The sequence below is a fragment of the Engystomops pustulosus genome, chromosome 1 (assembly GCF_040894005.1).
Source record: "Engystomops pustulosus chromosome 1, aEngPut4.maternal, whole genome shotgun sequence".
NCBI classification, from domain to species: Eukaryota; Metazoa; Chordata; class Amphibia; order Anura; family Leptodactylidae; genus Engystomops; species Engystomops pustulosus.
In genome coordinates this window covers 153,142,243-153,169,666 of record NC_092411.1, presented here as the reverse complement: position 1 = coordinate 153,169,666, position 27,424 = coordinate 153,142,243, and the positions used below count along the sequence as shown (strand labels likewise).

The following is a 27,424-nucleotide window of genomic DNA, read 5'->3' as shown; positions in this document are numbered from 1 at the left end:
CACGCATGTATACATATATATATACATACATACATACATACATATATACCTGTGCTATGCATATATGTGTGTGTATATGTGACATTTACACACATATGCATAACACAGATATATAATATGTCTTTGTTATGCACTTGTGTGTGTTTATGTCTGTGTTATCTGTATATAAGTATATGTGTGTGTCTGTATCTGTGCTGTGCATATTTGTGTGTATATGTGTATATATATGTCTGTGTATGCATACTGTATATATGTGTGTACTGTATATGTCTGTGTTGTGCATACTGTATATATGTGTGTACTGTATATGTCTGTGTTGTGCATACTGTATATATGTGTGTACTGTATATGTCTGTGTTGTGCATACTGTATATATGTGTGTACTGTATATGTCTGTGTTGTGCATACTGTATATATGTGTGTACTGTATGTCTGTGTTGTGCATACTGTATATATGTGTGTACTGTATATGTCTGTTATGCATATTGTATATATATATATGTGTGTACTGTATATGTTTGTGTTATGCATGTTGTATATATGTGTGTACTGTATATGTCTGTGTTATGCATATTGTATATGTCTGCACTGTATATGTCTGTGTTATGCATACTGTATATATTTGTGTACTGTATGTCTGTGTTATGCATACTGTATATATGTGTGCACTATATAAGTCTGTGTATGCATACTGTATATATGTGTGTACTGTATATGTCTGTGTTATGCTACTGTATATATGTGTGTACTGTATATGTCTGTGTTATGCATATTGTATATATGTGTGCACTGTATATGTCTGTGTTATGCATACTGTATATATTTGTGCACTGTATATGTCTGTGTTATGCATACTGTATATATTTGTGTACTGTATGGCCCTTACGTAGGTTATATTGCTCTAAATTACCATGTTGGCACTTTGTGGTAGATAAGTGGGTTTTGGCTTGCAGTTTGGGCACTCGATCGCTAAAAGGTTCGCCATCACTGATATATAGGATAGGGGTGAGATTATTATTTACTATGCATATATCTGTTAATGTCATACAATCCATGTCACATAGCGTTATCCCATTTATACGTATTGATATATGAATTTGGTCCACACCAAAATGGCCACCAGTTTATGTTTCTGATTGGTCTCTTACAAAATGGCCACCATAAATGCGCTGTGCGCATGTCTGGAGATTTGTTGCTTCTCCCACTTCCGGCGAGCGCAAATGTTGTGTCTCTGACGAAGCAGGGTGCGAAACGCGCGTCGGGGTGTCGGACAGTGTGTACTGGTTTGGCCAACACGGCGTCTGGTGGGTACTTGTGAACCTTACATTGTGGTTGCCTTTCCAGGTTTTTCACACTGTCCATGTGTTTTGTTTCATGTTTTTAATGTCTTTTTAATGTTTTTTTTTAAACAAATGTACTTTTGTGATGTATTGCTAATTATTTTTGATTAAGTTTTGATTTATTCATTGACTGACGTTTATGTGTGTGCTCTTCTATGGAGGTTTAATAGGGATTATCTATATGGTGGAACGTGTGAGTCTGAAGGGCTCCTGGGGAAGTTACCAGAGCCCCTATTTGCTGCAGCTTCATAGGCTGTTACACTGCCTCACCCGCACCCCTGCTCCCTCATTTTTTCCCTTCTCACTCTGCCTGAAATAATCTCACTGCAGCAGAGGAAGTTTCAGCACACAGTGAGAGGGAAAAGCGCTCTTCAACACTTGCTGCCTGAGATTACGTCACACAGAGGGAGGGAGGAAGTGCTGAGGGAGCAGGGGGACGGTGAAGAAGTCAAACAGCCAGTGAACCTGCAGCACATAAGGGCTCTGGTAACGTTGATTTTATAAGGAAGGAGGCCATGGGTACAAATATAAGATTACCACAGTAACTGTGCCTGGATCTATGAGCAAGTGACTATGGTTTATGATGGTAAAATTAAGGACTAAAAAAAGCCCAAAAACTTAACTCTGCACTTCCCATGTCATTTAAATGTTATACGGAACTGGCAGGTCACTAATTTACAATAGAAATCCAGAAAGTTTATCACAACCATCATAAGTCAAAAATCTGAGGAATTCCCTGCACGACATGTAGTTGTTCTTAATATACTCCTGGGTCACTGAAAGTCATGTGATTCCTGATGAGAAGGGGTGACCCTGACACAGACATTAACCCTTCTCAAACCATAGGACAGCATGCTTATTATCTACTGCCACAAACCTCCAGAATTGTTCCCCTCCCCAGTCAGTTGAAAACTGAGTAAACAGGAAACGAGTCAGATGAGAATCTGTCTTCCTCAGGAAGCTGCCCCCCTTCTACCATGTATAACAAACCTGCCCATCTCAGTTTATGTCTTCACCTTCCATTGTCATGCTGCTTCTTACTTGCTATGCTGTTACTTTGTGTGTGGTCCTACTTGCCAGACCTTCAAATATGTAATAGACACAGCATGAATGACCTGTAGTTACATCAGTCAGATTATAATTTGGGAGCAGATGTTTTTTTTTCTGTATAAAATGGGTAGAACATGATTCTAAAATTCTCTAATAAAAGCAGAATGCTTTGGATAATGTATAGCACCCTTCTTATGGGTTACCATTGACCGTGTTTCAGTGGAAATACCATCTGGGTACTGTGGTTTTTGTGTAATTCGAAAGTAAATGTTATGCTGCGTAACATATGCCATGTTGAGAAGAATTATCACTAGCTAGTATTTTACCCTTACAATAAGAATTCTCACTTGAAGGTTAGTTTACAAAATATGTGTGTGAGATACTGAAGAATATGGAGATACACCCCCAGGTCAAGAATGCATGTCGGTGGTAGCTTGGTATCTGTTGAAAAGACTGTGATACCTATAGCTACAGGAAGAGGTAGGGATAGGTCAGCATGGGATCAGTTTAGCATGCATACACACCCAATTCAAAGATTAGGAGAACATTTCTTGTGAGTTGGGGTCAAAAGAGTAGGCAGCAAAGACAGTCATAGTAGTCTTAGTGGGAAAATACCAGCTCACATCGACCACAGTAGGGGTTGAGTAGCACTTTCTATCAGAATGTAGAGCCCCAAGGCTTTCTGAGGGCCACAGAGGAGAAAGAAGACTCCAGCCTCCACTGCAGGATAGTCTGTCCTAGATGGAAGAAACCAGCTGTGAGAGGATAAATATGCATTAGTGTCTAAGCTAGCTCTGTTCAGTATGGCCACACTACAGGCTGCAGCAAGAGGATATTGAAGTATGAAGAGTAGACAGCTAGTAGTCTAATGTGTGAGGAACTTTTATGTATAAAACTAAGAAAAATACAACGGTCCACTTTTATTAAAGTATTTGGACCAGTTTTCTTTCTGACTTTGCACTGTAAAGAATGTGCAAACTGCTTGCACATGTGTTTATGAAGTGTTTCCGCCATTTTTGTGTTGCGGCTGCACTGTGCCCGACAAAACAGAACAAATGTGCATCTAAAGGGGCGTATTAATGTTTAGTTGGAGCTTGCCCCACATTTCTTACTGATATGAGCCACAATTCTGTATGAACCACAATTCTGCAGCATGAACAAAGTGCACCAAAAAAAAAAAAAAAAGGTGCACACTTCTCGAGCAGTGCAGGGTGCACCAGATTAATGAAGTCCGTGGGGCAGATTTATCAAGCTGTCTGAAAGTCAGAATATTTCTAGTTACCCATAGCAACCAATCACAGCTCCCCTTTAAAATATTCATGAGCACTGGTAAAATGAAAGCTGAGCTGTGATTGGTTGCCGTGGGCACACTCCACAGGCAAACTGCATATAGTACAGACTGCACTAGTTTTCATAAATGTGGGCACATGTAAAGTGCACTACACTGCTAAAAGTGAGACCGGTTATTGACAAAAACAATGGTGTGCCTGTGTGAAACCGGAACAAAAGGGATGCATGGAACCCATCAAAATAATTTGGAACCAGACATGATAAACAAGAAAAGCACAAGCGTGGACACATTTTTAACTCAAAGAAAAACCTACCACTACGGATCTACCTATTAAGGTAGGTTTTAAGATCCGGTGGTAGGTGCATCCAACGAATGTAAGGATAGACCTTTCTAGGGCTAATGCTTTACTCCCCTCTATCTTTTCTATTGTGGAGTAAACTACACCTTGCAGCTACTCCACGCCCCAGTAGCCTCTTTGATCCTCCTACCCAGAGGAGCTGCGCACACTCGTCCGTGAAGCTGAAGTTCTGCGCATGCACAGTAGCTCCGGCTTTGGAGCCGGGATTGTGCAGTCGCTGGGCGTGTTCTGCGCTTGCGCAGACCTCCAGCTTCACGAATGAATGCACGTAGCTCCTTCTAGCTGCGGGCTGAAGATGTCTGGATAGGAGGATCAAAGAGGTTACTGGGGGGTGGAGTAGTCGCACCGTGTAGCCTCAGCTCTGGCTACTCCACGCCCCAGTAGCCTCTTTAGAAAATGTACATGATGTACCCTGATTAAAAGTTAGAAAAGATAGAGGGGAGTAAAGGATTAGCCCTAAAAGGGCTATCCTTACAATCGTTAGGTGCACCTACCACCGGATCTACCTTAATAGGTAGAACCGTAGTGGTAGGTTTCCTTTAATTTAGATATACAGGCAGTCCCCGGGTTAAATACAAGATAGGCTCTGCAGGTTTGTACTTAAGTTGAATTTGTATGTAAGTCGGAACTGTATATTTTATAATTGTAACCCCACCCAAAAATTTTTTGGTCTCTGTGACAATTGGAATTTAAAAATGTTGGATCGTCATTAGGATCAGGATTAACAATAAAGCTTAATTACAGACACCTGTGATAACTGTTATAGCTGTTTATTGTATCCTGTGACTAAAGTACAGTAAATTACCAACATCCAGAGGTCCGTTTGTAACTAGGGGTTGTCTGTAAGTCGGGTGTTCTTAAGTAGGGGACCGCCTATATTCTGATTTCCCTTTTACACATGATGTTTATTGGCCCAATTAATTTTCACAGGTAAACTTGATATTTGGGGGCTTATAACATTTTTGTAATGCAGGATGCAAAGCACTATGTCAAGGTGCAGCAATTTATTACACTATATTGGGGGGATGAACAATCTTTCCTTCCATATACAGTATAGTTTGGCCAATTAAACACCAATAAACATATTTTGTCACCAATCTGTTCCTGGACCCCAACATCAGGCTATGTAAATCCACACTAAGATATTGACGGAAAATCTGCACAGTATCTGTCCTGTACTTATCTTTAGATTGAAAGTCCCCCACAAACACCATAATTAGGATGCACCTGACCCCTCTTCCAAGTTAAGAGGGAATGGAAAGATAATAGGTACTTCTCTGTTTAGTTTCAGAATGGATCTGTTTTTTGTTGGGGATTTTGCCATTTTCTGGTGCTAATAACTTTTTCATACTTCATTGTACAGAGCTGTGGGTTGGGTCATTTTGTGCGACCTTTGAAGACGTTTTTAATGCTACCATTTTTAGGACTATACGACCTTTTGATCACTTTTTTATTGAATTTTTTATATTTTTCAAAATGGCAAAAAGTGCCATTTTCAACTTTGTGTGCTATTTTCCGTTACAGGGTTAAACGCAGTGAAAAAACGTAAGTGTATTTTGATAGATCGGGCATTTTTGGATGCAGCGATACCTAATGTCTTTGTGATTTTTACTGTTTATTTATACTTATATCAGTTCTAGGGACAGGGGGGTGATTTGAATTTTTATGTTTTTTATTATAATTTTTTTAAACTTTTTTTATTTTTATTTCTACTATTTTTCAGACCACCCAGGGCAGTGATGGCGAACCTTTTAGAGAACGAGTGCCCAAACTACAACCAAAACCCACTTATTTACCCTGATGTGCCAACGTGCCATTTTAAGCAGAAACTTATTGCTGCCTGTTCTTCCACTTCTTTAATTGTAACAGTTGCTAGAGGACACCAATACAGTTGAAAGAAGGAGGGCAAATTCAGACTATAATTGTAGCTTCTCTCCAGGCTCTTTCTGTTTAGAAAGAATGGTGGGTCCAGCATGAAGACCTCCAAAGATAATGCACTTCTTTCAACACCTTCTCACTTTTCAAGCAGTTCCAAACAGCCAATGAAGTGTTGCTGTAAAATAGTGCTGAGCGCAGCATCTCATAAGTTGCCTGGAACTGCAGGAAGATTTAATAGATTTGTTCCTATTTGGTGAACTCTGTCCTGGGCTGATGGCCTGAGTGCCCACAGAAAGGGCTCTGAGTGCCACCTCTGGCACCAGTGCCATAGGTCGCCATCCCTGACCTAGGGTACTTTAACCCTAGGTTGTCTGATCGATCCTACCATTTACTGCCATACTACAGTATGGTAGTATATGGGAATTTTCCACTACATTCATTAAAATGTGCAAATCGCTGTCATGGCGACCAATCGCCGCTCCCTGATGACGTCACGGGGAGCATCAATCGCCCCCAAGATGGCAGTGCCCATGCGATGCGATTCTGCGATCAACGGGATAACACCCGTAGTATACAGCAAAGACTGAGCCATGTAACCACACCATGTAACCACACCTGAAACGTGCAGTAATATTACGGGGCACTTTGGTAAGGGGTTAAAAACAGTGCTTCCTACCGAATTATAGTATATTAAGTGTTTCCCCCAAATAATTTTTATATTTTTATTAATGCGGTAGTCAGTTTATATATGTACAGCACCCCCAAACTGTAATATAAGCCTGTCCCTGAATTATTTTAAAAAAAGCTCAGTACATTAATAAAGCACCATAAACAAGCTCATATATATAAATACAGCTCCAGAACTATGATCATTATATAAATGCAGAACAAAAACCGAGCTCAGTATAAATATAGCACCAGAACCAAACCCAGTATAGATATACAGCACCAGAACCAGTGTTCTGTACAAAAATGCAGCACCAAAACCAAGCTCAGTATATAGTACAGCATCAGAACAGAGCTCACTAAAGAAATATATCACCATAACCAAGCTCCATAAATTAAATAAAGAACAACAATCAAGCTCATTAACCCCTTAATGACCACCCTATCGGGAATCTACGTCGGTCATTAAGGGTACTTCTTCTGATGCGACGCCTTTCTACGGCGCCGCGTCAGAAGAAGATTTCAGGGCATCGGGTCAGTATAGTGCCGGTGTCGGGCTGTGATATCACAGCCCAGACCCGGCACTAACACCCGGGATCGGAAAAACTCCGATCCCGGGTGTTTAACCCCTTACACATCCGATCCCACCTGCCGCTGCCCCAGGTCCCGACGAGTGACCCGAGGCTGTCGGCTCCTCTTCTCGCCGGGTCCTGCCTTCCTGGCAGGACCCGGCTGTAAGTAACTGAGCATGCGCGGCATGCTCAGTTACTTACACTATACACTGCAATACAAGTGTATTGCAGTGTAGAGGCTTGAATAAGCGATCGGATGATCGCTTCTTCAAGCCAAAAGGTGGAAAATATGTGAGAGTAAAAAAAAAAAGATTAAATCATTTTATAATAATAATTAAATAAATAAATAAAATAAAGTCCCATAATCTCCCCAGTTACACATATAATGCAAATACAGTATATAAAACACAAAAACACACGAAAAATGTACATATTTGGTATCACAGCGTTCGTATTAATCTGTACAATAAATCTAAATCAATATTGAACCCGCTCGGTGAACGATGAAAAAAAAAACTACGAAAAACTTCCCGTAATATACAATTTTTCATCAAACACCATCACAAAAAATGTTCTAAAAAGTGATCAAAAAAAGCTACGTTCCCTAATATGATACGACTGAAAAGAACAACTCTTTTCGCAAAAAATAAGCCCTCAACCAGGTCTGACAACATAAAAATACAGAAGTTATGGCCCTAAAAAGTTGTCAATAGTAAAAAAAATGCGATATTCTCCAATGTTGGTTTTGCTCAGGAAAATTGAGCAAAGATAAGAAAAACTATATAAATGAGGTATCACCGGAATCGTAGTGAACCAGAGAATAAAGATAAAATATTATTTTTACATTACGGTGAGCGGGGGGAAAAAAATGCTAAAAATCCAAAATAAAAATTGATGATTTTATTTAAAATCGAGTCTGGTCATTGAGCTGAAAACTAGTGTCAGTGATAAGGGGTTAAATAAATGCAGCACCAGAACCAATCTTACTATACAAATGCATTATCAGAGCAAAGTTAGTTATATAAATACTAGAGTAGAACTAAGTTCAGGCCTGGCACCAGCACCTGGCCAACCCGGGCAAGTGCCGGGGCCCCGAGGAGCTGGAGTCGCTATATGACACTGGTACAAATGATCACCATCCGGATTGATTACTTTTCTGCTTCTATGCTGAAACTCACCTGTCCTGGTTCACACGAAGCGGCGCTTTGCTTTGTATGCAACGGCTCTGAAGCCGCCGTACATGGTGATGTCATCAGATCACGTGTGTGAACGTACTGGAGGCCCAGGTCGAAGAAAGATGGAGGCTGTTTGTGCGCTGCTCCGGGGGAACCAGGAAAGTTTTTTTTCTCTCCCGAAGGGGGACAGTATGTCCGCAGGGGGAGGGGGGCAGTGTGTCCGCAGGGGGGGGGGGGCAGTGTGTACGCTGGGGGAGGGAGGGTCAGTGTATTCCGCAGGGGGGGTCAGTGTGTCCGCAGGGGGAGGGCGGGTCAGTGTATTCCGCAGGGGGAGGGAGGGTCAGTGTATTCCGCAGGGGGAGGGAGGGTCAGTGTATTCCGCAGGGGGAGGGGGAGTCAGTGTGTCCACAGGGGGAGGGAGGGTCAGTGTGTTCCGCAGGGGGAGGGGGGATCAGTGTATTCTGCAGGGGGAGGGTCAGTGTATTCCGCATGGGGAGGGGGGGGGTCAGTGTATTCCACAGGGGGAGGGGGGGGGGTCAGTGTGTCCGCAGTGGCAGGGGGGACAGTGTGTCCACTAAGGCTCTGTCGCCCAGGGTGCCCACTAAAACCTGGAGCCGGCCCTGACTAAGTTCTATATATAAATACAACACCAGAGCCAAGCTCAGTGCTTAAATATAAACAGTGCTCTCAAATTAATTGGGGCATGGTATGTATGCAAATAAGTCCGGGAGATTTTATGATACCCTGTATGCATTTGCATATGGAGTACCCACCCTAGAGAATTTTCATAAACAGCCGGTCACCTACTAAAGGTCCCCCGACTTACAGACGACCCCTAGTTAAAAACAGACCCCTCTGCCCCCTATGACCTCTGGTGACACTCTCTGGATGCTTTACTAAAGTCCTAGATTGCAATGATCATCTGTAAGGTGTCTGTAATGAATTTTTATTGATAATCATTGGTCCCATTACAGCAAAAAAATTTTAAACTCCAATTGTCAGTGGGGCAAAAAATTTTTTTTTATCTAGAACTGCAATTATAAAATATACAGTTTTGACTTACATATAAATTCAACTTAAGAACAAATCTATGGACCCTATCTTGTGCGTAACCAGGAGGACTGCCTGTATACAGTGCCCCTAATGATATTTATCTATATAGCACCCTCTAATTAATTTCCAGATATATAGAGTGTCCACCTATTAATTATTATGTATGCAGTGGGCTTCATTGTAAAAAAAATTACATAAATACATTGCTATTAGGAAAATAATAACGTCACTTACCACTCCTGTGCTCCTGCTGTGTCGTCTACCGTTTCTTCTCCTGCCTTCTGCTGAGGACACAGGCAGCAGGATGATATTATTGTGCTGCCTGTATCAGAGAGGATACCACAGAGAAGCTTAGAAAAGGAGTCCTGTTTTGGTGCTCTCATTATGAATAGCATTTGCGTATTGAGATGCAGATGCTATTGATTTTAGTACGCCTCAGCTTACATGAATAGCCTGGCACTATGTGCAGTTTGTCTGTGAAGTGTGCAGGGTGTACTAGATTCATAAATTGTGGTGCACCTTCATCATGAATCTAGTGCCCCCTGCACAGCTCCGACAGAGTGCACCCACTTTTTCTTGGTGCCCATTTAATGTAGGGCGTGCAACCCACATCATAAATGTGGCGCATGGTCTGACTGTTTCCCGGAACACCCCTTTCATTGCAGAAATTTGTGTCACATTGGGTATAGTGCAGCCATGACACTAATCAGTTGCATGCTACACATGTGTGGAACGGACACTTCTTAAATACAAGTGCAAGCAGTTTTCTCATAAAAGAATGTGCAAAGTCGTCTGTAAAATGTTGCAGGGGCTTTAGTAAGTGTGGCCCTTTATTTCTATGGGAGATGTCAATTACTATTCAAATGCAGAAGTGTGTTGTGATATGCAGCATTAATAAATGACAATAAAGGTCACTATTATCCTGGACAGAAACAAACTTCATTCCATTTAACTCTGAGCAAATGTTTAGTGATACAGGTTAATTTAGGTGTCATTCAGTTCTTGCCATGTGCCTTTGATATGCAACATTACATATAGTATGCACCTGTACAGAACATTTTTGCAATGCAAATACTCCCACGGTGCTCCTAAAGCTAAAATACACAATTACCTGAAGCCATGTAGCAGTTTCATTTATAGCCCCATGCTGTACATCCCTAAGAAACTTAAAATATGCCCCCATAATATTGCAAGATGCATTGATCCCATAATTGTGTCCAGTAGCAGTAGGGCTAGAACAGCGCTGTGCCAATGTACCATTAACCAGACAATGCTCAAATCTACCCTGGCAATACTTCCAACTTTGTGCCATTTGGTGACACTTCTAATTACCCTATGCCAGCTTTGCATCCCATTTAACTGAGAAACCCGCGTTTTAGGGGACAGATTGGATACAGGCTCCAGAGTGAGTTTCTGTCCTGGTCTCTGATCCATGATTGTTATACTTGCCTGTTGCCGTGGAGCAATAATATATCCGCTTGCGCAACAAGTGGCTTTAAATGTCTCCTGGGATATGTGTCACATGAACTGGCACCTCAGAGCGCGCATGCGTAAGGAGAGGCCGCATCCCCTAGTGCCTCCTACTAAGAATCTCTTGATATGGGAAAGAGGAGGGGCTGGAGTACCTTGAATCCAGTGTCATGATGGGTGCTGGATAAAAACCTGGGCACTCCCCACAGCCAGATGTGCCGTCAACATCCAGCTTAAGGTTGACACATTGCATCTCCCCTCCACCACTGTGAATTAGAGCACTCGCTTGGCCTGTTTTGCGCATTGGTCAACTTCACAAGGTAGGCTAACATACGACTATTGAGTATGATTAGCTAGTCCCAATTTCCTTGTGGCTAAATTGCCCCACATTCCTTTCTGTTTTATAGTGAATCTTACACCAAGTTCGCTCTGATGAGTCCAAGGCTGACAAAAAGCATTTCAGGAGGTGATAGGGGGTACATTTTATTTACAGGGTTTTAAGGGCTGGAGCTATTTTGGGGTGCATAGGGGCAGAATAGCATATGCACCATGCCTTTACATTTGCATCTTTGTGAATTTGAGCTTTTCAGCCCTGAGTTAATTGTTTTTCTGGATTATGGTAAGACTATTTTTTCACACATCTCCACCACCTTTTTTATGTATATGAGATGTATGGAGGAATAGGGTATGTTGCAGATGTCAATGTAGGAATAGGCCATAATTCTATTACACCACAATGTGATATGTTGTGAGATTCCAGGTCTATTGCACACAAGATGAGAGAAGGGGGATTAATTTAAGGGGAGGATCTTCCGTGGTTTGAATGTGCTAAGGGGTAGATAAATGATCCCCCTATTAGTAACGTTTTAACGTTTAATACTAAAAGTTATGTTTTAATATTGTACCATCTAACTGCTGCTGATTCAATCTGTATTTGTGAATAGGTGATAGTAACCAGTTAGTGAGTTACTGTACACACTGAAAGGAATCCTTTTTTTTTTGTGTCAACAGCTATGGACAGATAGGTGTGGTTATCGAAGGTAAAAGGAGTATTTTCGGAAAAAAAAAAAGATTTGTTACATAATACTCCCTGAGAAGCAAGAACATCACCTCAACCCAGGGAACCCCTCTCAGGTGATTAATCTCTCCAGGTACCAACTCATGCAAGAAGAAATGTCAATTTTATCTAAAAACTAATCTAATTTGTCCCAGCCTCTAGATTTGATGATTTTAATTTTAAATAAGGACATTAATTTATATGCCAGACGTGTGACCAAAAAAGAAAGTAGGGGCTTAGGTATCCCTCAAGAAATGTTAACTGAAGTTAAATTATTGTCAAACCTGCAACAGACAGGGTTTAGCTCTATTTACAAGTCTAAGAAATAAAAGCAAGAAAATGCCACCAAAATAAGAGGTCTCTTGCATTGATGCATTTGTAGAGATGGTGACAGCAGACGTGAAATAAGAAGTCCCCAGACCAAAAATAATTGCACTAATAAAGAAACTTAGTGATATTGAGAAAAATAATCAAATAACTGTAAACCGTCTGATAAAGTTGTGAATGAGGTAGTCCTAAGACTATCGTAAGATGTGTCTGGAATTTCTTAGTGACAAAAAAAGGGTATGTCCTACTTAAAAAAACACTATGGAATTTACTTTACAATTGAAAGAGATCCTTACTGAAGCGCTACAGACACAAATCAATAGCAAAACTGAGTATAATTTCCTTTTTTTCCACTATGTCAGTGGTGGCGACGTACTATGCCCATCTGAAAATACATCAGTGCATGACACACCTCAAAGGCAGACCAATTGTATTGAGTATTAATTCCCTATGTCAAAATCTGGGCACATATCTAGACACAGTTTTACGTCCCTTTGTGGAAACACTACCATCATATTTGAGAGACACAACACACCTACTAAGTAGAAGATATAGTGGTAGATGAACAAACTTTTATATTAGGTTTCTCCCTCACACACAATTATTTTCTTTTTGACGCGAAGGTCTACCACCAGCTCAGAGCCACGGCGATGGGAAGCACATGTGCCCCCACATATGCCAACTTGCTCCAGGGCTGGTGGGAGGTCACCCATGTGTTTGGGGATAGGGGGAATTTGGATGTAACAAAGATAGATCACTTTTTGACATATATAGACAATAACTTTATACTATGGTGAGGGGAAAAAGAGGAGTTTTGGAAATTTGTGGCCCAGCTCAATGAGAACTCAATAGGGTTGCATTTTTCTTATGAGATTCAAAAATCTGCCCTAGCCTTTTTGGATGTCCTGATTAAGAAAACTCCCTTGGGGTCTCTGGAGACCTCAGTGTATCGGAAACTGATTGCGACAAATTCCCTACTGAGGTAGGAGAGCAATCATCTATAACTACTGGAGATTGGAATACCCAGAGGCAATAACTCTGCATCAGGAGGAATTGTAATAAGCACAAGGAATTTTTGTCTCTGGCGGATGACTTACGGAAGAGATTTAGGAACAGAAGGTACCCGGATGAAAGATTCCAGTCCATAGGCTGTTAAAGAATAGCCTAAACCCCAAAAAATTGGATGATGGAACAATAAGAATTATCACCACTTATGACAATGGTGGAGATGAATCAACAAGAATACTAGAGTAGGATTGGGCCATCCTACAAATGGATGAGGATATTTAAGATGTGAAAGGACCAAGACATCTTATCACATTTAGAAAGGGTTGCTCCATAAAAGATCGACTAGTGAAGAGTCCCTTTGTGGCACTAAAATCTCTGGGGTGCTGGTTAACACGCAAAGTTAATAGCATGCCCATACTTGGCGACAGGGAAAAGATTTACCAGTAATGTCACAAGAAAGACGTACGAGATACAGGATTATGGCTTACAGCAACTGCAAAAGCGTTGGTGTAATATACAAGGTAACATGCAGGTGTGGTATGGAATACGTTGGAAAACCGTTTAGGGAACTACAACGCCATATTGGTGAGCAACTGGACGATATCACAAACAAGAGATATAAGCCACTCGTAAAACACATTGGGGCAGATTTACTTACCTGGTCCTGTCGCGATCCCTGCTGTGCGGATTCGGGTCTGCCGCGATTCGCTAAGGTCGTGCGTCCAATTTCCTTCATGTGTCGCTTCCCCGCTGAGGTCCGCTGGAGTTCACCTTCTTCTTCCTGGTGCATGCAAGTGCTTGATCTTGCGACACAATTTCGTTTTGAAATTCCGCGGTTTGTCCGAATCAGTCGGGTTGTCCGACAGCACACCCCCTGACTTCTGTCGCATGCAAGCCGGCGCCGATGCACCAAACTTGGGGCAATTCGGCGCAAAAAGGCAATATTCTGGAAACCCGAATCGTGGTCTGCGGACCCTTGGTAAATGTGCCCCATTGAGACTTCTTATGACATGGATCCGTCAGTGTTTCACTTTACGGGAATTGACAAGATCCAGGAGGGGAGGACTGAGATAGGGTGATAAATCATGATTGGCTGATACCAATGCAGCCTTATGTAGGTTTCTTACTAAAAATCAGGTAGAATTAATGCATTTCAATTCTAGTCAACTCCAAATCTTGGTAGCAACATGTATTCTGCTTCTGTTACTGAATCACCTCCTGATATGATCCAAGTACACAGTCAGTCGTTTCTGCCCCTGCCTGCAATGGGTTGAGAGTTTCCCAGGACCTTTATCTGTGGCTCTTAATCAGACGTCTCACAGTGAATTTCATAACTAAAGGTTCAGAGGAATATAGCCCTACAACACAAATGCATCTCTATGTGATACTTGGGCAAGGAATTCTTCAGGAAATATGGTGGTCAGAAACTAGAATATACTCCAAATGGCTTTGGGCAAAACAGCCTGCAGTAAAGGGTTGTGGTTGATCTCATATGTTTGCAAGAGTTCCAAAGTAGAAAGAATTTGTATTATACAGGGCGATTCAGACTAGAATAGTGCCAAACTGCAACACATTTATTGAACATTTTCTAATGATCTGTTCAAAAAGGGAAGTGTCCTCAGTAAAAGGGTTGTGGTCTCACATGTAATAGTCCATGGATCAGAAAATTCAATATTGTGGCACAGCAAACTAGATCAACTAATAGGAGGTATAGTAGGACTCACCAGTCTAATACTACACCAAATTAATCATCCAGCATCAGACACAATTATTAATCTGTCTAGTTCTACTCTGCCCTGGTCTAAAGACCCAAACATTAATATATTTAGAAACATGCAAATACACAATGGGGGATATTTATTAAGACTGTGTTTTTTAAATGGCAGAATCCTGTACAGCATCCTGTATCTCTAGCCCCTGCCGTCCCCGCTCTTTGTCCAGTCATTCCAAAGTGGGGAACTTTTACGTGGCTTAATGTGCCTTCTGTGCCAGAAAACTGGTAGGGAGAAATCTCCCCTATTATCTATTCAAGTTTTATCTATACACTGCAAATATTGACATGGTAGAGTAGTCCAGTTCCATCTAGACAAGTGTCAACATATGCTTGGATATGGACTCCACCATATTATTGATGTTTTGTCTCATGGTGTTCAGATGTAGTGACCGGGGGGCAGATACACGGAATTCTTACAGCTGCACAGAAAGAAGTTGCTGGATGTTAAATCTATTGATTGGCATAGCCAGTGAAATATTGGTAAATCCTTGTTTGGAGAACAACATATCCTAATATCTGGAAGAATTTGATTAAGGTATTTACAAATGTACAAAAAAGGAAATGTGCAGATGTGATTTCATCTGTGGCATAAGCCATTAAAAGTTAGGCCCCATGCACACGACTGTCGGGCAGCGTATGTACGGCCGCGCACACCCCCTCCTCCTCTCCCGTGCACCGACGTGTGAATAGAGCCTAAAAGGGGCACATTTACTAAGAATGTAGGAAACTGCACTAAAAGTGTTCTGCCTGTGTGCGGCAGATTCATTAAGAGCGTTAATGGAGCTTCCCTGCACTGGCCCAACAGAGTTCACCAACTTTTTTGTGGTGCAACTTTAACATAGGGCGTGCAACAAACTCTGGATGTTAAATCTGGATCACGGTCCTACTGAGCAACGGAACGCCCCCTAATCTGTGCTGCATGGTCGCGTGCGACACAATAGTGGCGCAGACACTTCTTAAATACCGGTGCAAGCAGTTTACATCTAAAAGAACATGCAAAGTCCAACAAAAATTGGTGCAAAAACCCTAAGTAAATGTGCCCCAATGTGCTTTGGTTTTTCATCTGTTCCAGATCATGGAAAAGATACAATCTGTATGGCTTAAAATGCAGACATTTTGGTTTGTGGCAACTGCAGCTCCATATTACTCTAGGTCTGTGTCTGTAGCATCTGGAATCCACTTCACATTTCTTTCAAAGTCTTTAGGTGAGTTTGATTTTTCGTATAACCTCCAAATTCAAATATGTGCAAAAAGCTTTTTCTTGTTTCTATGTCAAACTGTGAGAAAATTTTGCTCTATAATAAAAAAGCAGTGCTGTCATTGATTTATGCACCATTTTTTCTGAATGCCATTGTATATGGAATGATCGGGAATAAAACCCCATATGTATAAGTTTACTCTTTCCCCAAGGTACATATTTTTGTATTATATTGGTTGGTGAACTCACAACAGCACTTACCATCTGTCAGTACCACATCTCGTAACTTTTCAAGTCGTTCAGCAAATCTTGCAACATCTCCAAGAAGCTGTGAGATGTCCTCCACTTCAATGAAGGGCCCTTCTCCACTTTCAGGAGGGCTTGGGGCTCCTGCTGGTTTTCCACTTTTAGTTCTGGGAGATGACAAAGGGATTCCTGCAGCACTAGCATGGCGACTTAAACTTGTTGGTCTCTTTAGGGTTCCACTGGGGAGAGGGTTATTGAGTGCAGGGTTACTGGCTCCATCTGTAGAGGACTCAATGGCATCTTTTCGTGAAACCTCCTAGACAGATCATGATGAGGCAGAATTATACCATGCTGTATTTATATATATATATGATATTGCATAATTAAACATCTGTTCAAGTATAAACATGATAAGCCTTCTTTTCTATAAACTTAACATAGATCTTGTGAAATCACCCTTGAAGATTTTCCACAATAACAACTGAGTACATCAAGTTCTAAATTATAATGCACTGTGCAAATGAATCTAAATTCAATCATTTCATACATTAGAACATGACTATGGTATTAAATGTCAGGACATGTATTGGAGGACTGATTCTAATTTGGATTCACAAGTGAACTTTTTGACACTCTATGTTTCTACCCCAATCTCCACATCATCCAAATATCACAAGTTCTCAAAACACACATTTACTCTTTGGAGTCCATTAGCAAGTCATAAGTAGCACTTTTACTGGTTAAATTGTCAATACACTTACAGGTGTACTCCCCTCTAAAAGATTTATGGCATATACACAGGATATACTGTGTCTGGTAACTGCACAAAACAATACAACAAGACCATAACATTTTAATCAAACAGCAGTCACTGCAATTGGTCCTCCGTGTAAAGTACCATATATCTGAATTGTGAGACTAGACGTCTTCATCACATACAGATTAGTAAGTGTGTCATTATGTATACCTCCAACAGTATTTCTACTGTCTACTGTATTATAGTACAGAACATTTACCAAAGTAATACATACCATGTATACATATATGTATTTATGGAGCACACAGTTTTAAAAATGCACATAATATAAAAGCCATACTAAGTATTGCTGGATACAATGATAGAAACTGTTAGTTGGTAGTCAGTACAAATTAGAAGTGTAGGGTGCAGGGATACTCACGCTTTGTGGTGCTGGGCTTCCTGCTCTGCTCTTCTTTGATAAGGACGGGGTTTTCATCAGCTCCCGCTTCTTCCTTGAAAACATCCTGAGTATGGGTTAATCCGTTCCCTTGTGTTAATGGTGTTACCACCACTTTAGCACCTTAGCAGATCTGATGGCTTGCTTACACCTGCGACCCCACCTGGGGGGCAGTTTTTAGGGGTACTCAGAAAGCTAGTGCTGTGTGCCCTATACAACTCCTGTCATATGCCATGTGATGTTGAGGCGTTTCCTGATTGGACAACTGTAGTCCCAAAACTGACATAGACAGGAAGAGGTAAAGGGCGTTAACCCTGTAAGTGCTGGGACCACAGCAGCATCCTGTCCCCTCCCAAAGCTTTGTGTGCATGTCATGTGTCTCTGTGTAAAGACTTTGTATTTGTATGTGACAGTGGAACAATAGAGGAAGTTATAGGGAGAGGTTATATGGAGTTACAGAACATCTGAAACAAAGTAAAACACAAAGCTAAAAGGGAAGCGAGGCCTGACTCGGTGGTTGTACAAAGCAAAATAGAAAAATAAAGGTTATAACAACCATTGTTTTAGATTATATACTTATAATATCATTTAACTATGGACACGTTTTAAATAAATATGTGATATTCAACAATAACTCTCCAGGATGGCGATTGGCCCAGTGCCCAGACAGGCCCCAAGAAATGTTGGGCCTAGCTACCCGCTGCAGGGCCTACTAGACAAAATGCATTATTAGATGGAAACAGCTGAGTGCACTCTAACTGATAAGCAGCCTCAACAAGGATCCTATAATCAATATAGTCAATATTTAAAATAACAGGTTCATTTAATATTGTTAGAAGTACTTCCAAGTCGTAATATTATATTCAATAGAAAAAAATGTATGGTTCAGCTCACGTTTCCTTTAAGCCAGAAAATGAAGGGATATCCATACACAGGATGCGCTGTGTCAGAATCAGAAGTATATGAACAAATGGTTCATCCAGTAGCCGATAAATGGTAAATCCCTGTGGAAAATAAGTCTTTCAAAACTAGGCTTTATTAAGAGTCCATTAAAAACTTTTTGGCATGTCAAAGAAAAAAAAAGGAGCTTACACGTTTCGCAATGTTTTAGTCATTGTCGTTATAAACAGAAAAATGAATCAGGAAATTTGCTAACAGATCAGAATAATATCAAATGTTTTGTGTCAATAGGGACCCCTTATTTTCAATATTTTTTATTAATGACCTCATAAAGGGTTTACACAGTAGAGTTTCAACATTTGCAGATGATACTAAGCTCTATAAGTAATTAATAATGATAGTTTAGCATTACAGAGGCCTGACCACCTTGATTCAGCGTTCATTACCCCAGAACAACTATTGAAGCAACTCACGGCTGTTTCATATATAAAAACAATTTGATTCTTTGTGAAATCTCTCCAGCAGTGGTGATATTGTTTCTAAGGGACAATATGGCTACATTTGGCTATGGCTACATTTATAGGAAATTATCTTCACACAAGTATATTTTTAGTAACATGAAATTGAAGAAATGTATGTACGGTATATGAGAGTTGAATTAAATGTGAATGCCAAGATGAGAAAATCACTTTAATTAGTGAGGGGAAAATGCTGCATATTAAGTTAATTAATGGAGAACATATAGCATTTAATTAGAGAGGGGAGGCTGCAAATGAATGAGGCGAGGTTGTTAGACATTTCATCAGTGAGGGAGGTGGTAGACAGTGGTAAACAGCATAAAATCTTCAATGCACTGTAATGCACAGTCTGGGGTGCATCAGCAGATGTTTAGGTATATGGGGGCCCAGATCTAAAGTTGTCATGCCCCTGTACATGTTGTCCTGATCTGGGCTGGACCCAAAGCACCTCCCCATTGTCCCTTCCCCTTTGTCTTTCCTCCCTTGTCTTTATCTTTTTGTCCATCTTTTAGTTATTATAAAATAATTTCCTTTTTAAGGGATTAGCTAGCAAACTGTGCTTTATCTTGGATTTAAACATCTGTCTACTTTAGTGTCTAGGCACGCGTAATATCTCAAGCTTTTTTATTTTCTATCTGTACCCTGTTAGGGCTCTTTGGTTACCCTGCTTTCACTTTGCTAAATCTTTCAATAAAATCTGTTGAAACTAAAGCTATTATTGTGAATAAAACATGTTAGACAATTACTTTTTATTATGCTCATGTCAGTACCTGTCCAGCAACCGCGCAACCACAACCAGGCTTGGTGCTAGCTGTAAGACTAGATAGTTGGTGGCGAACTCACCCTGTGGAGTCCCTGCAGGCTAAGGCCCGGCCTAAAGCAGATAAACCGCCCTGATAAGGGCGAACCCACTATCAGGAACCTAACTGACGGTCCCTGAGTGACCCTACAAAGTGACAGGAAAACCTACTTCGTCTGGCAGCTGCTGGATGGTGGAGCGGACAGGTAACCAGAATACAGATATAGGTCAGTGTTCACACTGGTAACAGAAACCGACACTAGACAGACAGGAAGGTGGGGTAACACTAGGAGTTAAACAGTACTGAGGGCCAAACAACAGATATAGACAGCCAAGTGGAGTCAAACAAACCGGGTCAAAACCAAGATGGCGGCAAAGGTAAAGAGTCGTATAGCAAGTAGAATGCTCAGGAGGCAAAGCAGAAGTCAATACACAGAATAGCAAAAAAACGCAAGAGCACTAGATACACAGATAGACTGCAATAACCAGCACCAGATGAATGGCTGGGCAGAATATAAAGCAGTAATGGACACTACCTCTAGCACTGACTAGCTCAGCCGTCCATCACTGAAACCGCAGTTGCAGGCAAAACAATTACATAGACACACCCAGCTTTCCCAGGATCAGAAATGGAGCTGTCAATCACAGGCAGCTCTGGGTGCGGTTTTCCAGAAAGAATACTAAAACCTGATCCATCAGTACAATTTGCGAGTTCTGACATTTTCAAGTTTTTTCATATGAAAAAAAAAAATCACAAAAATTTATAAAAATAATAATTAAAAAAAAATCTGGCTCAGTAATAATGGGCCTATAGGGTTTCACCATTTAAAGATCGAAGAGCGAGCCTATACATTATGTTAAAATCCCTCCCTAGAACAATGGTTTTAAACAACTTTAAATTTAAGGAGATTATGTAGACACATATAATAAATTTTATATTATGTATAATACATTATATTCCTATTCTCCCAACATGCCAGGGAAATTCAGATATACATAAATTTTATGGTGTTGTCAATTTCCTGTTTATGCTATACCATCTTCTCTTATTTGAGAACACTGGTGCATATATTAAAAATGCAGGATTAGACTGGATAAGTATAAATATATATATATATATACATATATATATATATACACTCACCGGCCACTTTATTAGGTACACCATGCTAGTAACGGGTTGGACCCCCTTTTGCCTTCAGAACTACCTCAATTCTTTGTGGCATAGATTCAACAAGGTGCTGGAAGCATTCCTCAGAGATTTTGGTCCATATTGACATGATGGCATCACACAGTTGCCGCAGATTTGTTGGCTGCACATCCATGATGCGAATCTCCCGTTCCACCACATCCCAAAGATGCTCTATTGGATTGAGATCTGGTGACTGTGGAGGCCATTTGAGTACAGCGAACTCATTGTCATGTTCAGGGAACCAGTCTGAGATGATTCCAGCTTTATGACATGGCGCATTATCCTGCTGAAAGTAGCCATCAGATGTTGGGTACATTGTGGTCATAAAGGGATGGACATGGTCAGCAACAATACTCAGGTAGGCTGTGGTGTTGCAACGATGCTCAATTGGTACCAAGGGGCCCAAAGAGTGCCAAGAAAATATTCCCCACACCATGACACCACCACCACCAGCCTGAACCGTTGATACAAGGCAGGATGGATCCATGCTTTCATGTTGTTGACGGCAAATTCTGACCCTACCATCCGAATGTCGCAATCAGAAATCGAGACTCATCAGACCAGGCAACGTTTTTCCAATCTTCTACTGTCCAATTTCGATGAGCTTGTGCAAATTGTAGCCTCAGTTTCCTGTTCTTAGCTGAAAGGAGTGGCACTCGGTGTGGTCTTCTGCTGCTGTAGCCCATCTGCCTCAAAGTTCGACGTATTGTGCCTTCAGAGATGCTCTTCTGCCTACCTTGGTTGTAACGGGTGGCGATTTGAGTCACTGTTGCCTTTCTATCAGCTCGAAACAGTCTGCCCATTCTGCTCTGACCTCTGGCATCAACAAGGCATTTCCGCCCACAGAACTGCCGCTCACTGGATGTTTTTTCTTTTTCGGACCATTCTCTGTAAACCCTAGAGATGGTTGTGTGTGAAAATCCCAGTAGATCAGCAGTTTCTGAAATACTCATACCAGCCCTTCTGGCACCAACAACCATGCCACGTTCAAAGGCACTCAAATCACCTTTCTTCCCCATACTGATGCTCGGTTTGAACTGCAGGAGATTGTCTTGACCATGTCTACATGCCTAAATGCACTGAGTTGCCGCCATGTGATTGGCTGATTAGAAATTATGTGTTAACGAGCAGTTGGACAGGTGTACCTAATAAAGTGGTGAGTATATAATATATTAGCCTATAGGGCTCTGCCAAAAGCTCTACCAATATTCAGTACAGCGGTATCTAGAGAGAAGGCCAACGGGGCTTAGATCTGGAGAAGCCTGACAGGGGCAAGATAAGATACAGAGCAAACTGCTGTTGAAACAGGCAGTTGTCCATTCTATATATGTCAGTTTTTTTTAATGCTTAGCTCAAATGTGGCAGCTTTCAGTTTGGGCATTAAATACAAGTCCCATGATCCTTAGTTCTCAGTCACTCTTCTTTCCTCTTATCCTCTGCTCCTAGTGATGATCTAACAGACTGCCCTGGTCTGTTACCATAGCAATGATGTGTAACTGCCATCAATGCACATTACCGCACTAAGATGACGTCTCACCACAACACTGGTGCTCCGTTATATTCAGCAGCACCAAAGAGGTGAATAGAGAAACAGTGCATGTGTGACCAGCTTCTCTGTTCACATATGAGACAATGGGCCCCCAATTGCATGATCACACAGTGCCAACAAGAGGGGGGCACTGCTGGACCTTATCCTTACCAACAGACCTGATAGGGTATCAAAACTACAGGTTGGGGGGAACCTGGGTAATAGTGATCATAATATCATTGATTTTGTATTACACTTTACTAAGAGCGTTAGGGAAGGGGCAACCAACACTCTTAACTTCAGCAGGGTGAATTTTCAGCAACTAAGGGAAGACCTTAAAGGCATAGACTGGGATAATGTTCTCAAAGACAACCCCCCCCCCCCCCAAAAAAAAAGTGGGACTTTTTCTCATATATTCTGAAAAAGTCCTGTGAGAAACACATACCTTATGGGAAAAATCATCAGAGGAACAAGAAAAAGTCAATGTGGCTAACTATTCTTGTAAGGAAAGCAATAAGCGAGAAAGATAAGGCGTTTAAGGTGCTAAAACGTGAAGGTAGCAATGAGGCATTACAGGATTATAGAGAGAAAAATAAATCATGTAAAAAGCAGATAAAGGCCGCAAAAATAGAGACTGCGCGAATTATTGCTAGGGAGAGCAAAAATAATCCCAATATATATAATATAAATGATAAGAAACTAAAAACAGAGAGTGTGGGTCCCCTTAGAAATAACATGGGGGTCATGGTGGAAGGAGATGAGGAAAGGGCCAATCTACTGAATGTCGCCTTCTCAACTGTCTTTACCCAGGAAAATCCCCTGGTGGAAGACACAATGAGGAATAATGTAAATTCTCTTTGGAATGTCAACAGTTTAACCCAGGAAGAGGTATGGCGCCGCCTCGCAACCACTAAGATAGATAAATCAACCGGGCCAGATGGCATACACCCCCGGGTTCTGCATGAACTATGTACCGTTATTTTTAATATTTGAAGATTCACTGAGGACTGGTTATGTTCCACAGGACTGGCGCATAGCAAATGTGGTACCAATATACAAAAAAGGATCAAAAAGCGATCCTGGAAACTACAGACCCGTGAGTATAACTTCTGTGGTGGGGAAAATATTTGAGGGGTTTGTTAGAGATTCTATCCCGGAGTATCTCACTGTGCACAACCTTATAACCCAGCGTCAGCATGGGTTTATGAGAGATCGGTCCTGTCAGACTAATCTGATTGGTTTCTACCAGGAGGTAAGTTCAAGACTGGATCTGGGGGACGCTGTGGATGTTGTATATCTGGACTTTTCAAAGGCATTTGACACTGTGGCACATAAAAGGTTGGTATATAAAATGAGACTGCTGGAAATAGGGGAAAGTCTGTGTATTTGGGTAAGTAATTGGCTTAGTGATAGAAAGCAGAGGGTCATCATTAATGGCACATTATCAGATTGGGTTGACCTTAACAGTGGAGTGCCACAGGGGTCAGTATTGGGGCCACTTCTTTTTAATATTTTTGTTAATGACCTTGTAGTGGGTTTACACAGTCAAGTTTCAATATTTGCAGATGATACTAAGCTGTGTAAAGTAATAAATACTGAGGTCGATAGTTTAGCATTACAGAGGGATTTGTGGAAGCTTGAGGAGTGGGCAGAGAAATGGTTGATGAGGTTTAACGTAGATAAATGTAAAGTTATGCACTTGGTCCATGGAAACAAAAAGTATAATGATGTTCTAAACAATCAATTACTTGGTAAAACTGGAACTGAAAAGGACTTGGCTGTATTGGTGGATGGTACCAGAGCAAGGCGGCTGCTGCTAAAGCAAATAAAATTATGGGATGTATCAAGAGAGGAATAGATTCTCATGATAAAGACATAGTTTTGCCCTTATACAAATCCCTGGTTAGACCACACATGGAATATTGTGTACAGTTTTGGGCACCAGTGTATAAAAAGGATATAGTAGAGCTGGAACGGGTGCAGAGGAGAGCAACCAGGATTATTAGGGGAATGGCGGGACTAGAATACACTGACAGATTAAAAAATTTGGGAGGAGGAGGGGAGGGGAGACCTCATTACAATGTACAAATACCTGAACGGACAGTACAAGGATCTCTCCAAAGATCTTTTTATACCTAGGCCTGTGACCAGGACAAGGGGGCATCCTCTACGCCTAGAGGAGAGGCGATTCTACCATCAACATTGACAAAGGTTCTTTACTGTAAGAGCAGCGAGACTGTGGAACTCTCTGCCGCAGGAAGTTGTTATGGCGGACTCTATGTACATGTTCAAGAAAGGCCTGGATGCCTTTCTGGAGAGAAAAATATCACGGGTTATGGGGATAAAACATTTATTTAATTCTTAAAGGTTGGACTTGTGCCTTTTTCCAGCCTTATATACTATGATACTAGGTCCTGTGGTCCTGCCATCCGAGGTCCTGCCATCTGAGGTCCTTTGGTCCTGTCTTCCCGTGGTCCTGCCTGCCCCGTGTCCCTACCTTGGCTGCCACCGCGGGCTTAGTCGCACCTGTGGAGCGACCTGGTGGCTCCCCGTCGCAGCAAGTCCATCCTGCTTTGCGGCTGGCTCTGGCGAAGACCAGGAGTCCACTTAGACTCCGCTCCCGGGTTGCGGATGGCATCTTTATCTCCCGCGGTGGTCCAGGGAGTCCACAAGACTTTAGTCCTAAGGGACTATTCCCCTGAGATTGTGACACACCTCTTCACTTGGAGCTGCAGACATAGCTGAAATCTGGCGGTTCAGAATTTGGGACAAAGAGGTGGAGGAGGAGAACAGTGCTCTGTATGATACCAGGATTTGCTGGTGATGACATGTATCTGTGTCTGCCTGCATGCACCAGTGTTATTATGATGTATTGCAGCAGCTGAAGTATGATTTATGATGTTCTACTGTAGCAATAATGGGTATTTTGAGGTTATGTTCTGCAGTAGCTGAGGTGTGTATTATGTTCTGCAGCAGCTGAGTTGTAGCTTTAGTTTTATTACATGGTGGAGAGGAGGGGCGCAAATTTTTAGGTTTTTCCTGTTGCTTAAATTGCCTCAAAACTGCACAGACCATGACAGGGCTCGTCGGGATGATAAACTAAGGGCTATTTTAGGGAAGATGGGACTGTTTTAGTTTCAGCAGGGCAAATTTTTTTAGTTTAGAGAGAGAAGAAGGGTACAGAAACATGGTGCATCTACGGTGAATGAGGAGGTGAATGAAGGCCATGCAGGCATGCTGTGAGTTCATGTGATCAGATACATACATGTGGTACAGTTTGTGAATGTTAGGAGGCTTAGATGATGTTACCCTGGTCACATGACATTATTGCTGAATGCTGAGAGGACACAGGAAGTAGCTGCTGGATTCAGCACAAAGAAGCCATGCCCCCATAACTTGCAATAGATATCGCTGGATACCAGACAAGAGTATAAATTTGAGGGGCACAATTTTTAGTTAATAGAAGGGTGTCAGTTAATTTTTTTTTAATTGATTATCACAGTTTTTCTTGTGCTTTATATATCCATTGATAGTAGCCATACGAGTCATTTGTTTCACAATGTATGCGAATAATCCCACACAGTGGGAAGGGGAAGTGCTCCTTCATAGGGTAACTAGCTGCAGTCTGTGAAATTACAGCACAGAGGGGTTCTGGTAATACTCCCCAGAGCCCGTCTGGCTCAATAGCATAATTTTAAAAGTTGATTTCAAAAGGACGGAGACAATGGATAACAAATATAAGAAAATGACCACAGTCACAGTGCCTTGATCAATTAATAAGTTCCCCTGATTTATTATATTATGCTTCAGGTTAATGGTAGAAGCAATAGTTTGTTTGTTTTATTTACTTTGGGGTATAATGACTAATGGTGTCCAATGTGAACTATAACAGTGTTGGTGCTGCTATTACACCAGTAGACAGGGACTCCTTGCATCATATTTTACTATGATTCTTGGACTGCCGCCCACTTCACTGTACTCGGGCCGTGGTTTTGACTAGCATATGGTCCCATTTCTATGAACCAAGCATGTTCATGTACAGGGCCTTACTGTGTTTTGTTGCTGTGTTTCCCATTCAGCCTCTAAACTTGACTAATATATGACTCATCTCTGCTCATTTTCATTGGATTTTTTTTTATAGGTAAAAGGGTAAGATTTCACAGAAAAGGGGGAATTCTACAAAGGACATTTCATACCCTACCTGAAGGTGCTGCTAGTTAGTAGGGTAAAAGCTGGTGACAGGTTCAGTTGAATAATTCTAGAATATATCATGTGCACTGGAATGGAAATTTAGTGGATGATTTTAAATAACAGATTATTAGTGTCAGACTAACACAGCACTATTTACATGTACAATAACTGTGCTGTAACACTGTTTGCAAAAACATGTGTGCAGTAACCGGAACTAAAGACTGTGAGGCTTCAAGAACAGGAAAAGCCCTGTACGTTTGTTGTGGTGTCTGAAAGAAGAAAATTATATGATATCATAGTCACACTTTAAACTGCGCTATATAAATAAAGAATTATTATTATTATTATTATTAAACAGTACATCAACTCTCCATATGGCAACACCGTACCATAGCAGGTCTGGTAAAAAAAAAGGAAATTATTCCTAGAATACTATACAGGCAGTCCCCTAGTTAAGAACACGTGACTTACATATGAGCCCTAGTTAAAAACGGACCTCTGGATTTTGGTTATTTACTGTACTTTAGTCCCAGGCTACAATAATCAGCTTTAACAGTTATCATCAGTGTCTGTAATGAAGATTTATTGTTAATCCTGGTTCTTATGACAATCCAACATTTTTAAAATCCAACTGTCA

General features: G+C 41.3%; 1 protein-coding gene across 8 annotated transcripts in view; it reads right to left on the bottom strand.

The window, feature by feature from the left end:
* ARHGAP45 (Rho GTPase activating protein 45) overlaps positions 1-27,424 on the bottom strand; it is an 84,699-nt gene that overhangs the window by 40,801 nt on the left and 16,474 nt on the right. For 3 of the 8 annotated variants that reach the window (XM_072111462.1, XM_072111425.1, XM_072111433.1), the window contains exons 2-4: positions 18,554-18,663; positions 17,642-17,714; positions 16,479-16,779 (exon numbers count right to left, since the gene is read on the bottom strand). The exons of 1 other annotated variant lie outside the window; for it this stretch is intronic. In XM_072111462.1, coding sequence (XP_071967563.1) covers positions 16,479-16,779; positions 17,642-17,714; positions 18,554-18,588 — 409 coding nt within the window. In that variant the 5' untranslated portion in view covers positions 18,589-18,663. Of the gene's footprint in view, positions 1-16,478; positions 16,780-17,641; positions 17,715-18,553; positions 18,667-27,424 lie in introns of those variants that run through there. 4 more of the 8 variants (XM_072111443.1, XM_072111472.1, XM_072111482.1 and 1 more) reach the window with 3 other exon arrangements.